The 17,336-nt window shown below is 47.2% G+C and overlaps 1 protein-coding gene across 3 annotated transcripts in view; it reads left to right on the plus strand.

The window, feature by feature from the left end:
* Positions 1-17,336, plus strand: part of INPP4B (inositol polyphosphate-4-phosphatase type II B) — a 514,637-nt gene that overhangs the window by 333,083 nt on the left and 164,218 nt on the right. For all 3 annotated transcript variants that reach the window (XM_030563920.1, XM_030563921.1, XM_030563922.1), the window contains one exon: positions 5,194-5,324. In XM_030563920.1, the coding sequence (XP_030419780.1) occupies positions 5,194-5,324 (131 nt within the window). The remainder of the gene's footprint in view (positions 1-5,193; positions 5,325-17,336) is intronic.

The raw sequence follows: 17,336 nt of genomic DNA on the forward strand, positions 1-17,336 counted from the left end.
GGAGGGGGTGCCTGAAAAGAGTTTTGTCTGCATGAAGTGCCGCCTGATAGAGCTGATGGAAGAAAAGATCCGAGGACTGGAGATGCAGGTGGAAACTCTGGTCAAGTTTAGAAGGGGATTTGAGCAGATGATGGAGCACAGACATGAGGGGGCTGAAGGGATAAGCTCAGATGTGAAGATGAAAGCAGGACCAAAGAATTCAGAGGAGAGACTGCTGGGTGAGGAAAGTGGACAGTGGAAGCATGTGACTAAGAGAACCAGGCAGAGGAAAAGACGGGCCAGTGAAGGAGAAATAGAACTCAGGAACAGGTTTGCAGAGTTGGAAAATGAAGAAGGGGCACAGCAGGTGGCCGCTGAAGGAGAGAGGGCAAGGAAAAAGAGAAGAGCTGATAGTCCTACAAGAGGAGGGGAGGAGTCAATGGAGGCAACACCAAATATGAGCCCCAGGAGGATTGCAAGGGGGAATAGGAATCGAGAGGATTTGCAGCCAGTGGGTGCGGGGCATAGACTGGAGAACCACACTGTCACCAGGAAAAGGCAGGTCTACGTGATTGGAGACTCCTTACTGAGAAGAATAGACAGGCCTCTAACTAGAGCTGATCGGGAGAACAGAAGGGTGTGCTGTCTGCCGGGTGCTAAGATACAGGATGTGGACCTGAGGCTGAAAAGGATTCTAGCGGGAGTGGGGAAGAATCTGTTGATTGTCCTTTATGTAGGAACAAATGATACAGCTAGATACTCTCTGGAATGTATCAAGGGAGACTATGCCAGATTGGGGAAGACTCTTAAGGAAATCGAGGCTCAGGTGATCTTCAGTGGGATTCTGCCAGTTCCTAGAGAAGGGCAACAAAGGTGTGACAAGATTATGGCGATCAACAGATGGCTCAGGCAGTGGTGCTATAAGGAGGGCTTTGGGATGAACGGCCATTGGGAAGCATTTACGGACAGAAGACTGTTCTCTCGGGATGGACTTCACCTGAGTAAGGAGGGAAATAGACTTCTAGGATGGAGGCCTGCCGACCTGATTAAGAGAGCTTTAAACTAGAAATTTGGGGAAGATGGTTGGGAGATGTCCAGGAGATCTCCACACCGGAATTTAACCTTGAGAGGGAAGTAAACAAAGTAAGAGGGGATACAGCCGTGGACAGAAGAATTGGCATAAGGAGGAAGGGTAGTGTAGATAGCAGACTAACAGGTGATACTGGTGGTAGAATGTATGTGCCTAACAGGGTAAAGAATGTGAGTGAAGCCAAACAGCAAAAATTAAGATGTCTGTACACTAATGCGAGGAGCCTAGGGAACAAAATGGAGGAACTAGAGCTACTGGTGCAGGAAGTGAAACCGGATATTATAGGGATAACAGAAACATGGTGGAATAGTAATCATGACTGGAGTACGGGTATTGAAGGCTATGTGCTGTTTAGGAAAGACAGAAATAAAGGCAAAGGTGGTGGAGTAGCATTGTACATCAATGAAGAGGTTAACTGTAAAGAAATAAAAAGTGATGGAATGGACAAGACAGAGTCTGTCTGGGCAAAAATGACACTGGGAAAGAAAGCTACTAGAGCCTCCCCTGAGATAGTGCTTGGGGTGTGCTACAGACCGCCGGGATCAGATTTGGATATGGATAGAGACCTCTTTAATGTTTTTAATGAAGTAAACACTAATGGGAAATGTGTGATCATGGGAGACTTTAACTTCCCAGATATAGACTGGAGGACAAGTGCTAGCAAGAATAATAGGGCTCAGATTTTTCTGGATGTGATAGCTGATGGATTCCTTCACCAAGTAGTTGAAGAACCAACAAGAGGGGATGCCATTTTAGATTTGGTTTTGGTGAGTAGTGAGGACCTCATCGAAGAAATGGTTGTAGGGGACAACCTTGGTTCGAGTGATCATGAGCTAATTCAGTTCAAACTAGATGGAAGGATAAACAAAAATAGATCTGGGACTAGGGTTTTTGATTTCAAAAGGGCTAACTTTAAAGAATTAAGGAAATTAGTTAGGGAAGTGGGTTGGACTGAAGAACTTGTGGATCTAAAGGCAGAGGCGGTCTGGAATTACTTTAAGTCGCAGCTGCAGAAACTATCACAAGCCTGCATCCCAAGAAAGGGGTTAAAAAACCATAAGCAGGAGTTGTAGACCAAGCTGGATGAGCAAGCATCTCAGAGAGGTGATTAAGAAAAAGCAGAAAGCCTACAAGGAGTGGAAGAAGAGTGGGATTAGCAAGGAAAGCTACCTTAGTGAGGTCAGAACATGTAGGGATAAAGTGAGAAAGGCTAAAAGCCAAGTAGAGGTGAACCTTGCAAAGGGAATTAAAACCAATAGTAAAAGGTTCTATAGCCATATAAATAAGTAGAAAACAAAGAAAGAAGAAGTGGGACCGCTAAACACTGAGGATGGAAAGGAGGTTAAGGATAACCTAGGCATGGCCCAATATCTAAATAAGTACTTGGCCTCAGTCTTTAATAAGGCTAATGAGGAGCTTAGGGGTAGTGGAAGGATGACAAACGGGAATGAGGATATGGAGGTGGATATTACCACATCTGAGATAGAACCCAAACTTGAACAGCTTAATGGGACAAAAATCGGAGGGCCCAGACAATCTTCATCTGAGAATATTAAAGGAACTGGCGCATGAAATTGCAAGCCCATTAGCGAGAATTTTTAATGAATCGGTAAACTCAGGGGTTGTACCGTACGACTGGAGAATTGCTAACATAGTTCCTATCTTTAAGAAAGGGAGAAAGAGTGATCCGAGTAACTATAGGCCTGTTAGTTTGACGTCTATAGTATGTGAGGTCTTGGAAAAAATTTTGAAGGAGAAAGTAGTTAAGGACATTGAGGTCAATGGTAATTGAGACAAATTACAACATGGTTTTACTAAAGGTAGATTGTGCCAAACCAACCTGATCTCCTTCTTTGAGAAGGTGACAGATTATTTAGACAAAGGAAATGCAGTAGACCTAATTTACCTCGATTTCAGTAAGGCATTTGACATGGTTCCACATGCGGAATTATTAGTCAAATTGGAAAAGATGGGGATCAATATGAAAATTGAAAGGTGGATAAGGAACTGGTTAAAGGGGAGACTACAACGGGTTGTGCTGAAGGGTGAACTGTCAGGCTGGAAGGAGGTTACTAGTGGAGTTCCTCAAGGATCAGTTTTGGGACCAATCTTATTTAACCTTTTTATTACTGACCTTGGCACAAAAAGCGGGAATGTGCTAATAAAGTTTGCGGATGACACAAAGCTGGGGGGTATTGCTAACACGGAGAAGGACTGGGATATCATACAGGAAGATCTGGATGACATTGTAAACTGGAGTAATAGTAATAGGATGAAATTTAATAGTAAAAAGTGCAAGGTCATGCACTTAGGGATTAATAATAAGAATTTTAGATATACATTGGGGACGCATCAGTTGGAAGCAACAAAGGAGGAGAAGGACCTTGGAGTATTGGTTGATCACAAGATGACTATGAGCCGCCAATGTGATATGGCTGTTAAAAAAGCTAATGCGGTTTTAGGATGCATCAGGTGAAGTATTTCCAGCCAAGATAAGGAGGTGTTAGTACCGTTATATAAGGCACTGGTGAGATCCCACCTGGAATACTGTGTGCAGTTCTGGTCTCCCATGTTTAAGAAGGATGAATTCAAACTGGAACAGGTTCAGAGACGGGCTACTAGGATGATCCGAGGAATGGAAAACCTGCCTTATGAAAGGAGACTCAAAGAGCTTGGCTTGTTTAGTCTAGCCAAAAGAAGGCTGAGGCAGGATATGCTTGCTCTTTATAAATATATTAGAGGGATTAATATTAGGGAAGGAGAGGAATTATTTAAGCTTAGTACCAATGTAGATACAAGAACAAATGGGTATAAACTGGACACTAGGAAGTTTAGACTTGAAATTAGACGAAGGTTTCTAACCATTAGAGGAGTGAAGTTCTGGAACAGCCTTCCAAGGAGTGTAGTGGGGGCAAAAGACATATCTGGCTTTAAGACTAAGCATGATAAGTTTATGGAAGGGATGGTGTGATGGGATAGCCTAATTTTGGCAATTGATCTTTGATTATCAGCAGATAAGTATGCCCAGTGGTCGGTGATGGGATGTTGGATGGGATGGGATCTGAGTTACTGCATAGAATTCTTTTCTGAGTACTGGCTGGTGAGTCTTGCCCACATGCTCAGGGTTTAGCTGATTGCCATATTTGGGATCAGGAAGGAATTTTCCTCCAGGGCAGATTGGCAAAGGGTCACTTGCTGGTGGATTCTCTGCAGCATGAGGTCTTCAAACCACAATTTGAAGACTTCAGTAACTCGGACATAGGTTAGGGGTTTGTTATAGAAGTGGATGGGTAGGGTTTTGTGGCCTGCTTTGTACAGGGGGTCGGACTAGATGATCACATTGGTCCCTTCTGACCCTAGAATCTATGAGTCTGAGTCAAAGCACTTCGGAAGGGATATAAACCCTTAAGCTTCAGGACATGAGCCAGTCTCTTATTACTGACGGTTAAGAGGACACCAGAAAGTGTCCTCCTAACAGCCTACTGCCAGGCTTCTTCCTGAAGCAGCTGATATTGCTCGTTGCATGTCTCCTGGAATGGTGGTTGAAGCATGAAGGGACATATGAATCTTTAGCACTTCTGACACATAAATATCTTGCGATGCTGCTACAACAGTGCCATGTGAATGCCTGTTCTCACTTTCAGGTGGCATCTGTAAACAAGAAGCAGGCAGCATTATCCTCTGCAAATGTAAACAAAGTTGTTTGTCTGAACAAGAAGAAGGACAGAGTGGACTTGCGGGCTCTAAAATTTTACTTTTATTTTATTTTTTAATGTAGTTTTTTGTACATAATTCTACATTTGTAAGTTCAGCTTTCATGATAAAGAGGTTGCACTATAGTACTTATATTAGATGAATTGAAAAATACTATTTCTTTTGTTTTTTTACAGTGCAAATACTTGTAATAAAAAATAAATATAAAGTAAGCACTGTGCACTTTGTATTCTGTGTTGTAATTGAAATCAATATATTTGAAAATGTGAAAAACATCCAAAAATATTTAAATAAATGGGATTTTATTATTAACAGTGCGATTAATCGTCATTAATTTTTTTAATCGCTTCACAGCCCTACTTAACATTCTGTATTTGGGCTAACGCCATCTTTTTTTCCTTTTGATGCAGGAATCAGGACCTAAAAGAGCTGGGAGAACTTGCTCCACATTGGGACAATATGCGTAAAAATGTTGTTGCACACTGTGAACAGATGCTGAACATGTATCAGGATACTCTTGCAGATCTTGGGAAACATACAGGTATGGAAATAATCTCTATCCTCCGGCAGAGGTAATGACTATCTTGTACAATGGACGTTTCACTCTAGTGTATTCAAAGAGAGTTAAACACAATTCACAATGGGAGTAGTTGTTTGGGGAAGAGGAGAGATTGTATATTGTGCGTATGAGTTGCATATTGCAAAGGGGTTCAGTTACATGCCCAAATCCTGTCATATGTTACTAAAATTTGTGCATACAATTCCCACAGAAAAAAACTTCAAAAAAAATTAGTAGCTTGTTCTCCCAACATTTATGAGATACTAATAAGCACCCTACATCTGAGCACATTTCCTGGCAAAAAGTGAAGTCTGCACTACCTTTCATACACCTCAGTTCATTTTCAGGATTTACATGGTTCATAATTATACAAGTGAGTAAACCACATGGGACAGTAGGTGTATCTGACATCCATATCATTACTCCACATACAGTATCCTACAAGTAGTCCACACAGCTTGTTCATTGCAGCCAACCAGTTACTAAAGATATTAAAGAGTAACAACAAAATGCAGCCACCTTTTCAAGGACATCTGTTGAGAGAGTTGCTTTTAAAGGCATATCAGCCAGCAGCAGATCCCATATTTCCCCTCCCTGATGTGTTAGAGGCATTGCCCACATCCAGGAAAGCATTGAACTCTGGGCAACCTATCATCAGACAGTTGCTGTGCGTTACCACCAGGGGTCCAAAAGTGCAGCTATTTGCAACTCTACTTTTGCCATACAGGAGGCATTATGTGCTGATGTGAAGTGCAAAGGATAGCTGGCTTGGCGCTGGCTCTGTAAACATACTACACAGCACTCTGCCCATAGACTGCAATGCATAAATAGGAGGGTTTGTCCGTGTGCCAGCAAACTCAATACAACATCTGTGACAAATTTGCTGTGCACCATATGCATGGGAAATTGGCCAGTTTCTCCACCAGCGATGCGATACACCAAATGAGAGCTGAGCAATTAATGCATAATAATTAACTCTTTCAATTACACATTTGTTGGTGATTCACAATTTGTCCACATACAGATTCTAATTTTCTCTAATTTACCTGACATTCAGTATTATTTGCTGAATATCCTTACTGTTTGTTTATTATACTTGTTTAATGCCTCTGATAATCTCTGTAAATTAAGTTTGGGCACATAGGTTGTTTCTAGGTAGTTTGTTATGAATATTCAATATTTAAAATTTCAATGTGTTCTGAATGGACAGAGTTATTTTTGCTTTCTCTCTGAGTGGAATGCTTTAAAGCAGGTTTCAGGTGCCAATAGACAGAACTATAACTTTGAAATTTGCTTTCCAGGACTATGCTGCATGAGTCACATAAAGCTTGCTATTTCAGCAAACAGCAGTAAATGTGCTTGCTAAGGGTCCAATTCTAGAACTTGCTATGCATAGGCTGACTCCAGACCTCCATTTAAATCAATGGATCTCTGTGAGGTACAGGGAGCGTGCCCAGAATATTTGTGGAAAGTAAATGTAAAAGGAGCACGAACAGTTGTAGAAAATTCATTTAAAAATTCCAATAAAAGATTAGAGATGTTTAAAAAGTATTTGCCCAGTTCCATCTCTAGTATCTTCTGTTTTAGCTAATGAAACTGCCTCTTGTGTATGCTGAGAAAAATGGAGTAACCACAGTTTTAAAGTGAATGTTTACCTCAAACAATGCACAGCAGAGTAATCTCCATCTGTATGCTGAACTGGACACAAGTAATTATGACATAATTACTACCTTGTGTAAAATATTTCAGAGACAAGTCTTTTCATCCATTAACATTTTGGAGAAGAAAATTCACTTTTATCATTCTTCTTTCTTCCTGTTCAATACTGAACATACTATAACACCTAAGGGTGGATTTCATTTACACACATGCACGCTCTATCTCTTACACTCCCGCCCCCAAAGAACATCTGTTCAGAATAGCTTTCCATTAGACTAGATGCTGTATAAACATCAGAGAGTCACTTGTTTGCAAGGATGTGGTTAAGAGGTTGCATTAGACAAAGGATTCATCTGCCATCCTCTGAAGTATTTGGTACTGGCCATTATTGTAGACAGGATACTGCAATAAATGAACCACTGGTCTGATTCATTATGGCAATTCCTATGTTCCTTTGTTCGAGCTGAGACACAGTTTTTGAAATATTTTGTTAATTACATTTTGAAGGTGTCCTATATATCATCACACAAAGCAACAAACAGAATTTTATGAAGTCAATAAAAAAGCACTTACAAGAAAACATTCAAATAACCTTTCAAGATAAAAAAGAACATACATATTAAACATAAATCTTGAAAAATTGGTAACATGCCAACTGTCTTTGAGCACGTTGATGATGCTTATTTATCCGTCTTAACTGTGTTCTGAGTTTACAGAAACAGATAATAGAATCTAAGGTTATTTATAAGAACAAAAGAAGCATATGCAACAAAGATACAAAAAGAAAACTAATAAAATGAAGATGGTAAATAAAGTATGAACAGATAATAAGTGGAAGGTTAACACTCAAATCTCTCCTTAAATCTCTCTACTTCTTCAAGATGTTTTAGTGCTAATCTACCACTCAAAGATATTTGATTGACGTACATAAAAATTTACTTCTTTAATGTACCTTCAAAAAGTGACTTAATTTACTGTTTTAAAAACTTACTCTAGTGGAACATAGAGATGTGTGCAGACACCATAGTCAAGTAACTGTATAATGTTTTGCTGTGACCACTGCATTTCTTCACCTCATCTTCCTTATTTCTTTATTTTCACTTATTGAGTCATATTCTAAGCTCGTCAGGTTAGGGATCATACCTGTGTATTTGCTGTGCTCTGAAAATCCTTGCACACTTTTGCGCACTGCATAAGTTATAAATATATAATATTCCGTACTGAGACCCCAAACCTGCATTATACTCTCTGAGAGCAGTGCAGGATCAAGCTCCAAAAATGTATGTTTAGATGTATGCGTTGCCCACTTAAGGCTCCAAAAGTCAGGGAATGCTTACCCATGAAGCCTTGGCTGAGATTCAGTGTTGTGCCTCTAAGTATGTGTGTCCGCTTCAGAGTTAGCCTGGGTGATTTGCAGGTTAGCCTAGCTTGAGTTTGAGCAGCCATACCTGAGTTACTGTGTCCTCACTCGTGCTGCACTCCCCAGTGTGTGTCACTAGAACTTCTGGGGAGCACCTCCGATGGTTAGTATGTGCTGCAGTAAGGTGAACCACTCTATAATTCACTGGGACAGAATCATAAAGGAACTTTTCTGTCCTTCTGGGCACCCATGGTGAATTGTGGGAAGGCTACAATAGAGGACTATCATGCATTCAAGGGATTTAGCCTGCATCCTCACTGCATAGTGGTTGGGTTACCAGTCTGCGTGAAAAAACAACCAGGGCTTTAACCCAGACATTAAGGCATGTTAGCTAGCCCCTTTGGAAGCACCACTTCACTCAAGAGGCTTGGGTATGTGAACAAGAAGGAGATTAGGGGCAGTGATGAGCTGCCAAAACATTAACAACCGGTTCCCTCCTCCTCACCCCATGAGGGGGTCATATCCCCCCAGAACTCCTGCCCCATACAACCCCCCACATTCCTTGACAGCGCTCCCCCCGGACCCCTGCCCCATCCACCCCCCTTCCCTGTCCGCTGACTGTCCCCTGCCACCCCATCCAACCCCTGCTCATTCCTGACTGCCTCCCCGGGACCCTTTCCCCATTCAATCCCCCTGTTCCCTGCCCTCTGACTACCCCGAAACTAATCCACCCCCCCAACTCCCCTGCCCTCTATCCAACACCCCCTCCATGCTCCCTGCCCCCTTAGTGCGCTGCCTGGAGATAAGGGCCGGGGCTGGGCTGGGCCTCTCGGCCGGGGTTGGGAACGGAGTTGGGGCACCCAGCTGACCGGGGCCAGACTGGAGCCACGCCGCCCGGGGATGGGGTTGGGGGCCAGGCCAGAGCCATGCGGCCCCTGGACCCTCCTCGCACCCCTGCCCCACTGCCCCAGCTCACCTGCAGGAAGTCGCTGCTTCGTTCTCAGGTCTCTCAGGTTTCCCACGCAAACAGCTGACTCACGGGAAACTGGGGAGGGGCAGGAGAAGCCTCGGGAGCGTTCAGGGGAGGAGGCAGAGGCGGAGTGAGGTGAACTGGGGCCGGGGAAGGGCAGAGAGCTGCTGGGGTTTTGTTAAATTTAAAAGCCCTTTTCGAACAAGTTGTCTCCCGCAGGATGACCGGTTCTAAAAGGGCTTCTAAATTTAACAACTGGATCCTGCAAACCAGTGGGAACCGGCTCCAGCTCACCACTGCCTATGGGTACGGCTCTTGGAGTTGGGTAAGGGTTCCTATGGGTAGGGCTTCCCGCCGTAGGGTTAGGTTTTCTAAGGGTAGGTCACTTGGAACTAGGGTTAGGGTTCCTAAAGGTAGGGCATTTGGAGCTAGGTTTAGGGTTCCTATGGGTAGGGCACTTGGAGCTAGGGTTAGGGTTCCTATGGGTAGGGCACTTGGAGCAAGGGTTTGGGTTCATATGGGTAGGGCTTCTCGCCCTAGGGTTACGGTTCCTAAGGATAAGGCACTTGGAGCTATGGTTAGGGTTCCTAGAGGTAGGGCACTTGGAGCTGGGGTAAGGGTTCATATTGGTAGAGATTACTGCCCTATGGTTAGGGTTTCTAAGGGTAGAGCACATGGAGCTAGGGTTAGGGTTCCTAAGCATAGGGCACTTGGAGCTAGGGTTAGGGTTCCTATGGGTAGGGCTTCCCACCCTAGGATTAGGGTTCCTAAAGGTAGGGCACCCTACCCTAGTGTTAGGGTTCCTATGGGTAAGGCACCCCACCCTAGGGTTAGGGTTCCTATGGGTAGGGCTTCCTGCCCTATGGTTAGGGTTCCTAAGGGTAGGGCACGTGGAGCTAGGATTACGGTTCCTATGGGTAGGGCACTTGGAGCTAGGATTAGGGTTCCTATGGGTAGGGCACATAGAGCTAGGGTTAGGGTTCCTATGTGGAGGGCGCCCCGTCCTAGGGTTAGGGTTCGTGTGGGTAGGGCACTTGGAGCTAGGGTTAGGGTTCCTATGGGTAGGGCTTCCCGTCATAAGGTTAGGGTTCCTAAGGGTAGGGCACTTGGATCTGGGGTTAGGGTTCCTATGGGTACAGCTTTCCGCTGTAGGGTTAGGTTTCCCTGCCCTAGGGCTAGGGTTCCTATGGGTAGGGCATTTTGAGCTAGGTTTAGGGTTCCTATGGGTAGGGCTTCCTGCCCTAGGGTTAGGGTTCCTATGAGTAGGGCGCTTCTGGCTAGGGTTAGGGTTCCTATGGGTAGGGCACTTCGAGCTCCGGTTAGAGTTCCTACGGGTAGGGCTTCCTGCCCTAGGGTTAGGCTTACTAAGAGTAGGGCGCTTGGAGCTAGGGTTAGGGTTTCTATGCGTAGGGCTTCCTGACTAGGGTTAGGGTTCCTATGGGTAGGGCACCTGGAGTTAGCGTTTGGGTTCCAATGGGTAGGACGCCCTGCCATAGAGTTAGGATTCCTAAAGGTAGGGCACTTGGAGCTAGGGTTAGGGTTTCTATAGGTGGGGATTCCTGCCCTAGGGTTATGGTAACTATGGGTAGGGCACTTGGAGCTAAGGTAGGGTTCCTATGGGTAGGGCTTCCCACCCTATGGTTAGGATTCCTATAGGTAGAGCTTACCGCCCTAGGGTTAGGCTTCCTAAAGGTAGGGCACTTCAACATAGGGTTAGGGTTCCTTGGAACCCTAACCCTAGGGCGGGAAGCCCTACCCATTGGAACCCTAACCCTAGCTCCAAGCGCCCTACCCAAAGGACCCCTAACCATAGGGTGGGAAGCCCTACCCATAGGAGCCCTAACCCTAGCTCCAAGTGCCCTATCCAAAGGAACCCTAACCATAGGCGGGAAGCCTTATACATAGAAACCCTAGCCATATCTCCAAGTCCCCTACCTATAGGGACCCTAACTCTAGGGTGGGAAGCCCTACGCACAGGAACCCTAACCCTAGGTCCATGCACCCTACCAATAGGAACCCTAACCCTAGCTCCAAATGCGCTACACACAGGAACCCTAACCCTAGCTTCAAGTGCCCTAACCTTGGGAACCCTAACCTTTTGGTGGGAAGCAGGACGCTTGGAGCTAGAGATTTGGGTTCCGATGTGTAGGGTTTCCCGCCCTAAGGTTAGGGTTCCTAAGGGTAGGTCGCTTCGAACTATGGTTAGGGTTCCTAGAGGTAGGGCTCTTGTAGCTAGGGTAAGGATTCCTATGGGTAGGGCACTTGGAGCTAGGGTTAGGGTTCCTATGGGTACGGCTTCCCGCCCTTGGGTTAGGGTTCATATGGGTAGGGCTTCCCGTCCTAGGGTTGGGGTTCCTATGGATATGGCGCTTGGAGCTAGGGTTAGGCTTTCTATGCATAGGGCTTCTTGACTTGGGTTAGGGTTCCTATGGGTAGGGTACTTGGAGTTAGGGTTTGGCTTAGGGTTCCTATGGGTAGGATGCCCTACCATAGGATTAGGATTCCTAAGGGTAGGGCACTTGGTCTAGAGTTAGGGTTTCTATAGATAGGGATTCCCGCCCTGGGGTTATGGTTCTTATGGGTAGGGCACTTGGTGCTAAGATTAGGGTTCCTATGGGTTGGGCATTTGGAGCTAGGGTTAGGATTCCTATAGGTAGGGCTTCCCGCTCTAGGTTTAGGGGTTCTGTGGGTACTGCACCACTTCCTGTGGTTAGGGTTCCTATGGGTAGGGCACTTGCAGCTACGGTAAGGATTCCTATGGGTAGGACGACTTGCCCTAGGGTTAGGTTCCTAAGGGTAGGGCACTTAGAGCTAGGGTTAGGGTTCCTGTGGGTAGGACTTCCCGTCCTAGGGTTAGGGTTCCTAAAGGTAGGGCACTTGGAGCTAGCTTTAGGGTTCTTAAGGGAAGGGCACTTGGAGCTAGGGTTAGGGTTCCTGTGGGTGGGGATTCCTACCCTAGGGTTTAGCTTCCTAAGGGTAGTGAACTTCGAGCTAGGGTTAGGATTTCTATGGGTACTGCGCCACTTCCTGGGGTTAGAGTTCCTATGGGTTGGGCACTTGGAGATAGGGTTAGGGTTCCTATTGATAGGGCTTCCCTCCTGAGGGTTAGATGTCCTAAGAGTAGGGCACTTGGAGCTAGGGTTAGGGTTCCTATAGGTAGGGCTTCCCGCCCTATGGTTACGGTTTCTATGGTTAGTGCGTTTGAAGCTAGGGTTAGGGTTCCTATGGGTAGGGCACTTGGAGCTAGGGTTACGGTCCCTATGGATAGGGTTTCCCGCCCTAGGGTTAGGGTTCCTATGGGTAGGGTTTCCCGCCTTGGGGTTAGGATTACTAAGGGTAGGGTGCCTCGACCTATGATTCTGATTCCTATGAGTAGGGTACTTGTAGCTATAGTTAGCGTTCCTAGAGGTAGGGCAGTTGGAGCTAGGGTAATGGTTCCTATGGGTAGGGCTTACTGCTCTAGGATTAGGATTCCTATGGGTTCTTATGGGTAGGGCACTTGGAGCTAGGGTTAGGGTTCCCATGAGTAGGGCACCCCACCCTAGGGTTAGGGTTCCTAAGGGTAAGGCACTTGGAGCTAGGGTTAGGGTTCCTAACGGTAGGGCACTTGGAGGTAGTGCTAGGTTTCCTATCGGTAGGGCACCCAGCCCTAGGGTTAGAGTTCCTAAGAGCAGGACACTTAAGGCTTGGGTTAGGGTTCCTATGGATAGGGCCCTCTGCCCTAGGAATAGGGTTGCCATGGGTGGGCCTTCCTGCCTTAGGGTTAGGGTTCCTAAGGTTAGTGCACTTTGAGCTAGGTTTAGTGTTACTATAAGTAGAGAACTTGGAGCTAGGGTGAAGGTTCCTATGGCTAAGGCTTCCCGTACAAGCTTTAGAGTTCCTTTGGGTGGGACACTTGGAACTAGGGTTTGAGTTCCTATGGGTAGGGCTTCATTCCCTAGAGTTAGGGTTCCTATGGGTTGGTCACTTGGAGGTTGGGTTATGGTTCCTATAGATAGGGCTTCCTGCCCTATGGTCAGGGTTCCTAAGGGTAGAGCACTTGAAGCTAGGGTTAGGGTTCCTGTGAGTAGCGCACTTGTAGCTTGGGTCAGGGTTCCTATGGGTAGGGTGCCGTGCCCTAGGTTTAGGGTTCCTATGGGTAGGGCAACCTGTCCTAGGTTTAGGGTTCCTGTGGGTAGGGCGACCTGCCCTAGGGTTAGGCTTCCTGTGGGTAGGGTGACCTACCCTAGGGTTAGGCTTCCTAAGGGTAGGGCACTTGGAACTAGTGTTTGGGTTCCTATGTGGAGGTCGCTCAACCCTAGGGTTAGGGTTCCTATATGTAGGGCACTTGGAGCTAGGGTTAGGGTTCCTATGGGTGGGGCCACCTGCTGTAGGGTTAGAATTCCTATGGGTAGGGCACTTGGAGCTATGGTTAAGGCTCCTATAAGTAGGGATTCCCGCCATAGGGTTACAGTTCCTAAGGGTAGGGCACTTGGAGCCAGGGTTAGGGTTCTTAATGGTAGGGCACTTGGCGCTAGGGTTAGGGTTCCTATGTGAAGGTCGCCCAACCCTAGGGTTAGGGTTCCTATATGTAGGGCACTTGGAGCTAGGGTTAGGATTCCTATGAGTGGGGCCACCTGCTATAGGGTTAGAATTCCTATGGGTAAGGCACTTGGAGCTAGGGTTAGGGCTCCTATAAGTAGGGTTTCCCGCCCTAGGGTTAGGGTCACTAAGGGTATGCCACTTTGAGCTAGGTTTAGGGTTCCTATGAGTAGGGTGCTTGGATCTAGGATTAGAATTCCTATGCGTAAGGTACCCCACCCTAGGGTTAGGGTTCCTATGGCTAAGGCACTTGGAGCTAGGGTTAGTGTTCTTGTAGGTAGGGTGCCGCACCCTAGTGTTAGGGTTCCTAAGGGTAGGGCACTTGGAACTAGGGTTAGGGTTCCTTTGGTTAGGGCACCCCACCCTAGGGTTAGAGTTCGTATGGGTATGGCACTTGGAGCTATGGTTAGGATTCCTATGAGTAGGGCACATGGAGCTAGGGTCAGGATTACTAAGAATATGGCACTTGGAGCTAGACCTAGGGTTCCTATGGGTAGGGTGCCCTGCCCTAGGGTTAGGGTTCCTATGGGTAGGGCACTCCACCCTAGGGTTAGGGTTCGTATGGGTAGGGCCCCCTTTCTAGGGTTAGGGTTCCCAGGGGAAGGACACTTAAAGCTAAGGTTAGGGTAGGTATTCCCGGCTTAGGATTAAGGTTCCTAAGGGTAGAGCACTTGAAGCTAGGGTTAGGTTACCTATTGGTTACGGTTCCTATGGGTAGGACACTTTGAGGTAGGGTTACGGTTCTCATGGGTAGGGCACACCCTCCCATGGTTAGGGTTCCTGTGGGTAGAGCACTTGGAGCTAGGGTTCGGGTTCCTATGGGTAGGGCACCCTACCTTAGTGTTCGGGTTCCTATAGGTAGGGTACTTGGAGCTAGGGTCAGGATTACTAAGGGTACGGCATTTGGAGCTACCGTTAGGGTTCCTATCAATAGGGCACCCCGCCCTTGGGTTAGGGTTCCTATGCGTAGGGCACTTGGAGCTAGGGTTATGGTTCCTATGGTTAGGGCACCCGACCCTAGAGTTAAGGTTCGTATAGGTAGGGTACTTGGAGTTTGGATTAGGTTTCCTATGGGTAGGGCAGTTAGAGCTAGAATTAGGGTTCCTATGTGTAGGGCACCCCGCCCTCGGGTTAGGGTTCCTGTGGGTAGGGCACTTGGAGCTACGGTTAGGGTTCCTATGGGTAGGGCTCTTGGAGTTAGGCTTAGGGTTCCTATGGGTAGGGCACTTGGAGCTAGGCTTAGGGTTCCTATGGGGAGGGCGTCCCGCCCTAGGGTTAGGGTTCTAAGGATAGGGCACTTGTTGGTATGGTAAGGGTTCCTATGGGTAGGGCACCCCGCCCCAGGGTTAGGGTTCCTGTGGGCAGGGCTCTTGGAGATAGGGTTAGAGTTCCTATGCGTAGGGCGCCTCGCCCTAGGATTAGAGTTCCTATGGGTACGGCACTTGGAGATAGGGTTAGGTTCCTATGGGTAGGACGCTCCATCCTAGGGATAGGGTTCGTATGAGTACGGCACTTGGAGCTAGGGTTAGGGTTCCTATGGGCAGGGCACTGCTCCCCAGGGTTAGGGTTTCTTAGAGCAGGACACTTAGAGGTAGTGTTAAGGTTCCTGTGGGTAGGGCGCCCCACCCTAGGGTTAGGGTTCCTAACGGTAGGGCACTTGGAATTTGGGTTAGGGTGTCTAATGGTAGGCACTTGGAGATAGTTAAGGGTTTCTATTGATAGTTCTTTCTCCTTTAGAGTTCCTTCGGGTAGGGCATTTGAAGATAGGGTTTGAGTTCCTATGGGTAGGGTTCCCCGCCATAGGGTTAGGATTCCTAAGAGTAGGGCACTTGGAGCTAGGGTAAGGGTTCCTATGAGTAGGGCTTCCTACCCCAGTGTTAGGGTTCCTAATAGTAGGGCACTTGGAGCTAGGGATAGGTTTCCTATAGGTAGGGTACCCAGCCCTAGGTTTAGGGTTCCTAGGAGCAGGACACTTAAAGGTTGGGTTAGGGTTCCTATGGGTAGGACCCCCTGTCCTAGGGTTAGGGTTGCCATGGGTAGGGCTTCCTGCCCTAGGGTTAGGGTTCCTAAGGTTAGGGCACTTGGAACTACGGTTAGGATTCCTATGGGTAGGGGTTCCCGCCCTAGGGTTAGCGTTCCTATGACTACGGCACTTGGAGCTAGGGTTAGGGTTTTTATAGGTAGGGATTCCCACCCTAGGCTTATGGTTCCTTAGGGTAGGGCACTTGGATCTAGGGTTCAGGTTCCTATGTTTAGGGATTCCCTCTCTAGGGATAGGGTTCCTAAGTGTGCGGCACTTCCAGCTAGGGTTAGGGTTCGTATGGGTCGGGCACCTAGCCCTAGGGTTAGGGTTCCTAATAGTGGGACACGTAGAGCTACAGTTAGGGTTCCTATGGGTAGGCCTTCCCGCCTAAGGGTAGGGCATTTGAGGCTAGGGTTTGGATTCTTATGGGTAGTGCACTTGGAGCTGGGGTTAAGGTTCCTATTGGTAGGGCACTTGGAGCTATGGTTAAGATTCCTATTGATAGGGCTTCCCGCCCTAGGCTTAGGGTTCCTATGGATAGTGCACTTGGAGCTAGGGATAGGGTTCCTATGGGTAGAGCTTCCCACCCTAGGGTTACGGTTCGTATGGGTACGATACTTGGATCTAGGGTTAGGGTTAGGTTTCCTATGGATAAGGCTTCCCACCCTAGGATTACCGTTCCTTAGGGTAGGGCACTTGGAGCTAGGGTTAGGGTTCCTATGGGTAGGGCACCCCGCCTTAGGGTTAGGGTTCCTATTGGTAGGGCACTTGGAGCTAGGGTTAGGGTTCCTATGGGTAGGGCACTTGGAGTTAGGGTTAGGGTTCTTATGGGTAGGGCAGTTGGAGCTCGGGTTAGGGTTCCTATGGGTAGGGCGCCCTGCCCTAGGGTTAAGGTTCCTATGAGTAGGGTGTTTGGACCTAGGGTTAGGGTTCCTATGGGCAGCCCTTCCCTCCCTAGGGTTAGGGTTCCTATTTGTAGGGCATCCCACCCTAAAGTTAGAGTTCCTAAGGGTAGCGCACTTGGAGCTAGAGTTAGGGTTCCTATGCATAGGGCACTTGGAGCTACGGTAAGAATTCCTATGGGTAAGGCTTTCCGACCTAGCGTTAGGATTCCTAAGGGTAAGGCACTTGGAGGTAGGGTGAGGGTTCCTATGGGTAGGGCAATTGAAGCTAGAGTTAGGGTTCCTTTGGGTAGGGCTTCCCATCCTAGGGGTAGGGTTCCTAGGGGAAGGGCACTTGGAAATAGGGTTAGTTTTCCTTTGAGTAGGGCTCTTGGAGCTACGGTTAGGGTTCATATGGGTAGGGCGCCCTCCCCTAGGGTTAGGGTTCCTATGGGTAGGTCACTTGGAGCTAGGGTTAAGGTTCCTATGGGTAGGGTACTTGGAGCTAGGTTTAGGGTTC

Source organism: Gopherus evgoodei, chromosome 5, assembly GCF_007399415.2.
Source record: "Gopherus evgoodei ecotype Sinaloan lineage chromosome 5, rGopEvg1_v1.p, whole genome shotgun sequence".
Taxonomy (NCBI): domain Eukaryota; kingdom Metazoa; phylum Chordata; order Testudines; family Testudinidae; genus Gopherus; species Gopherus evgoodei.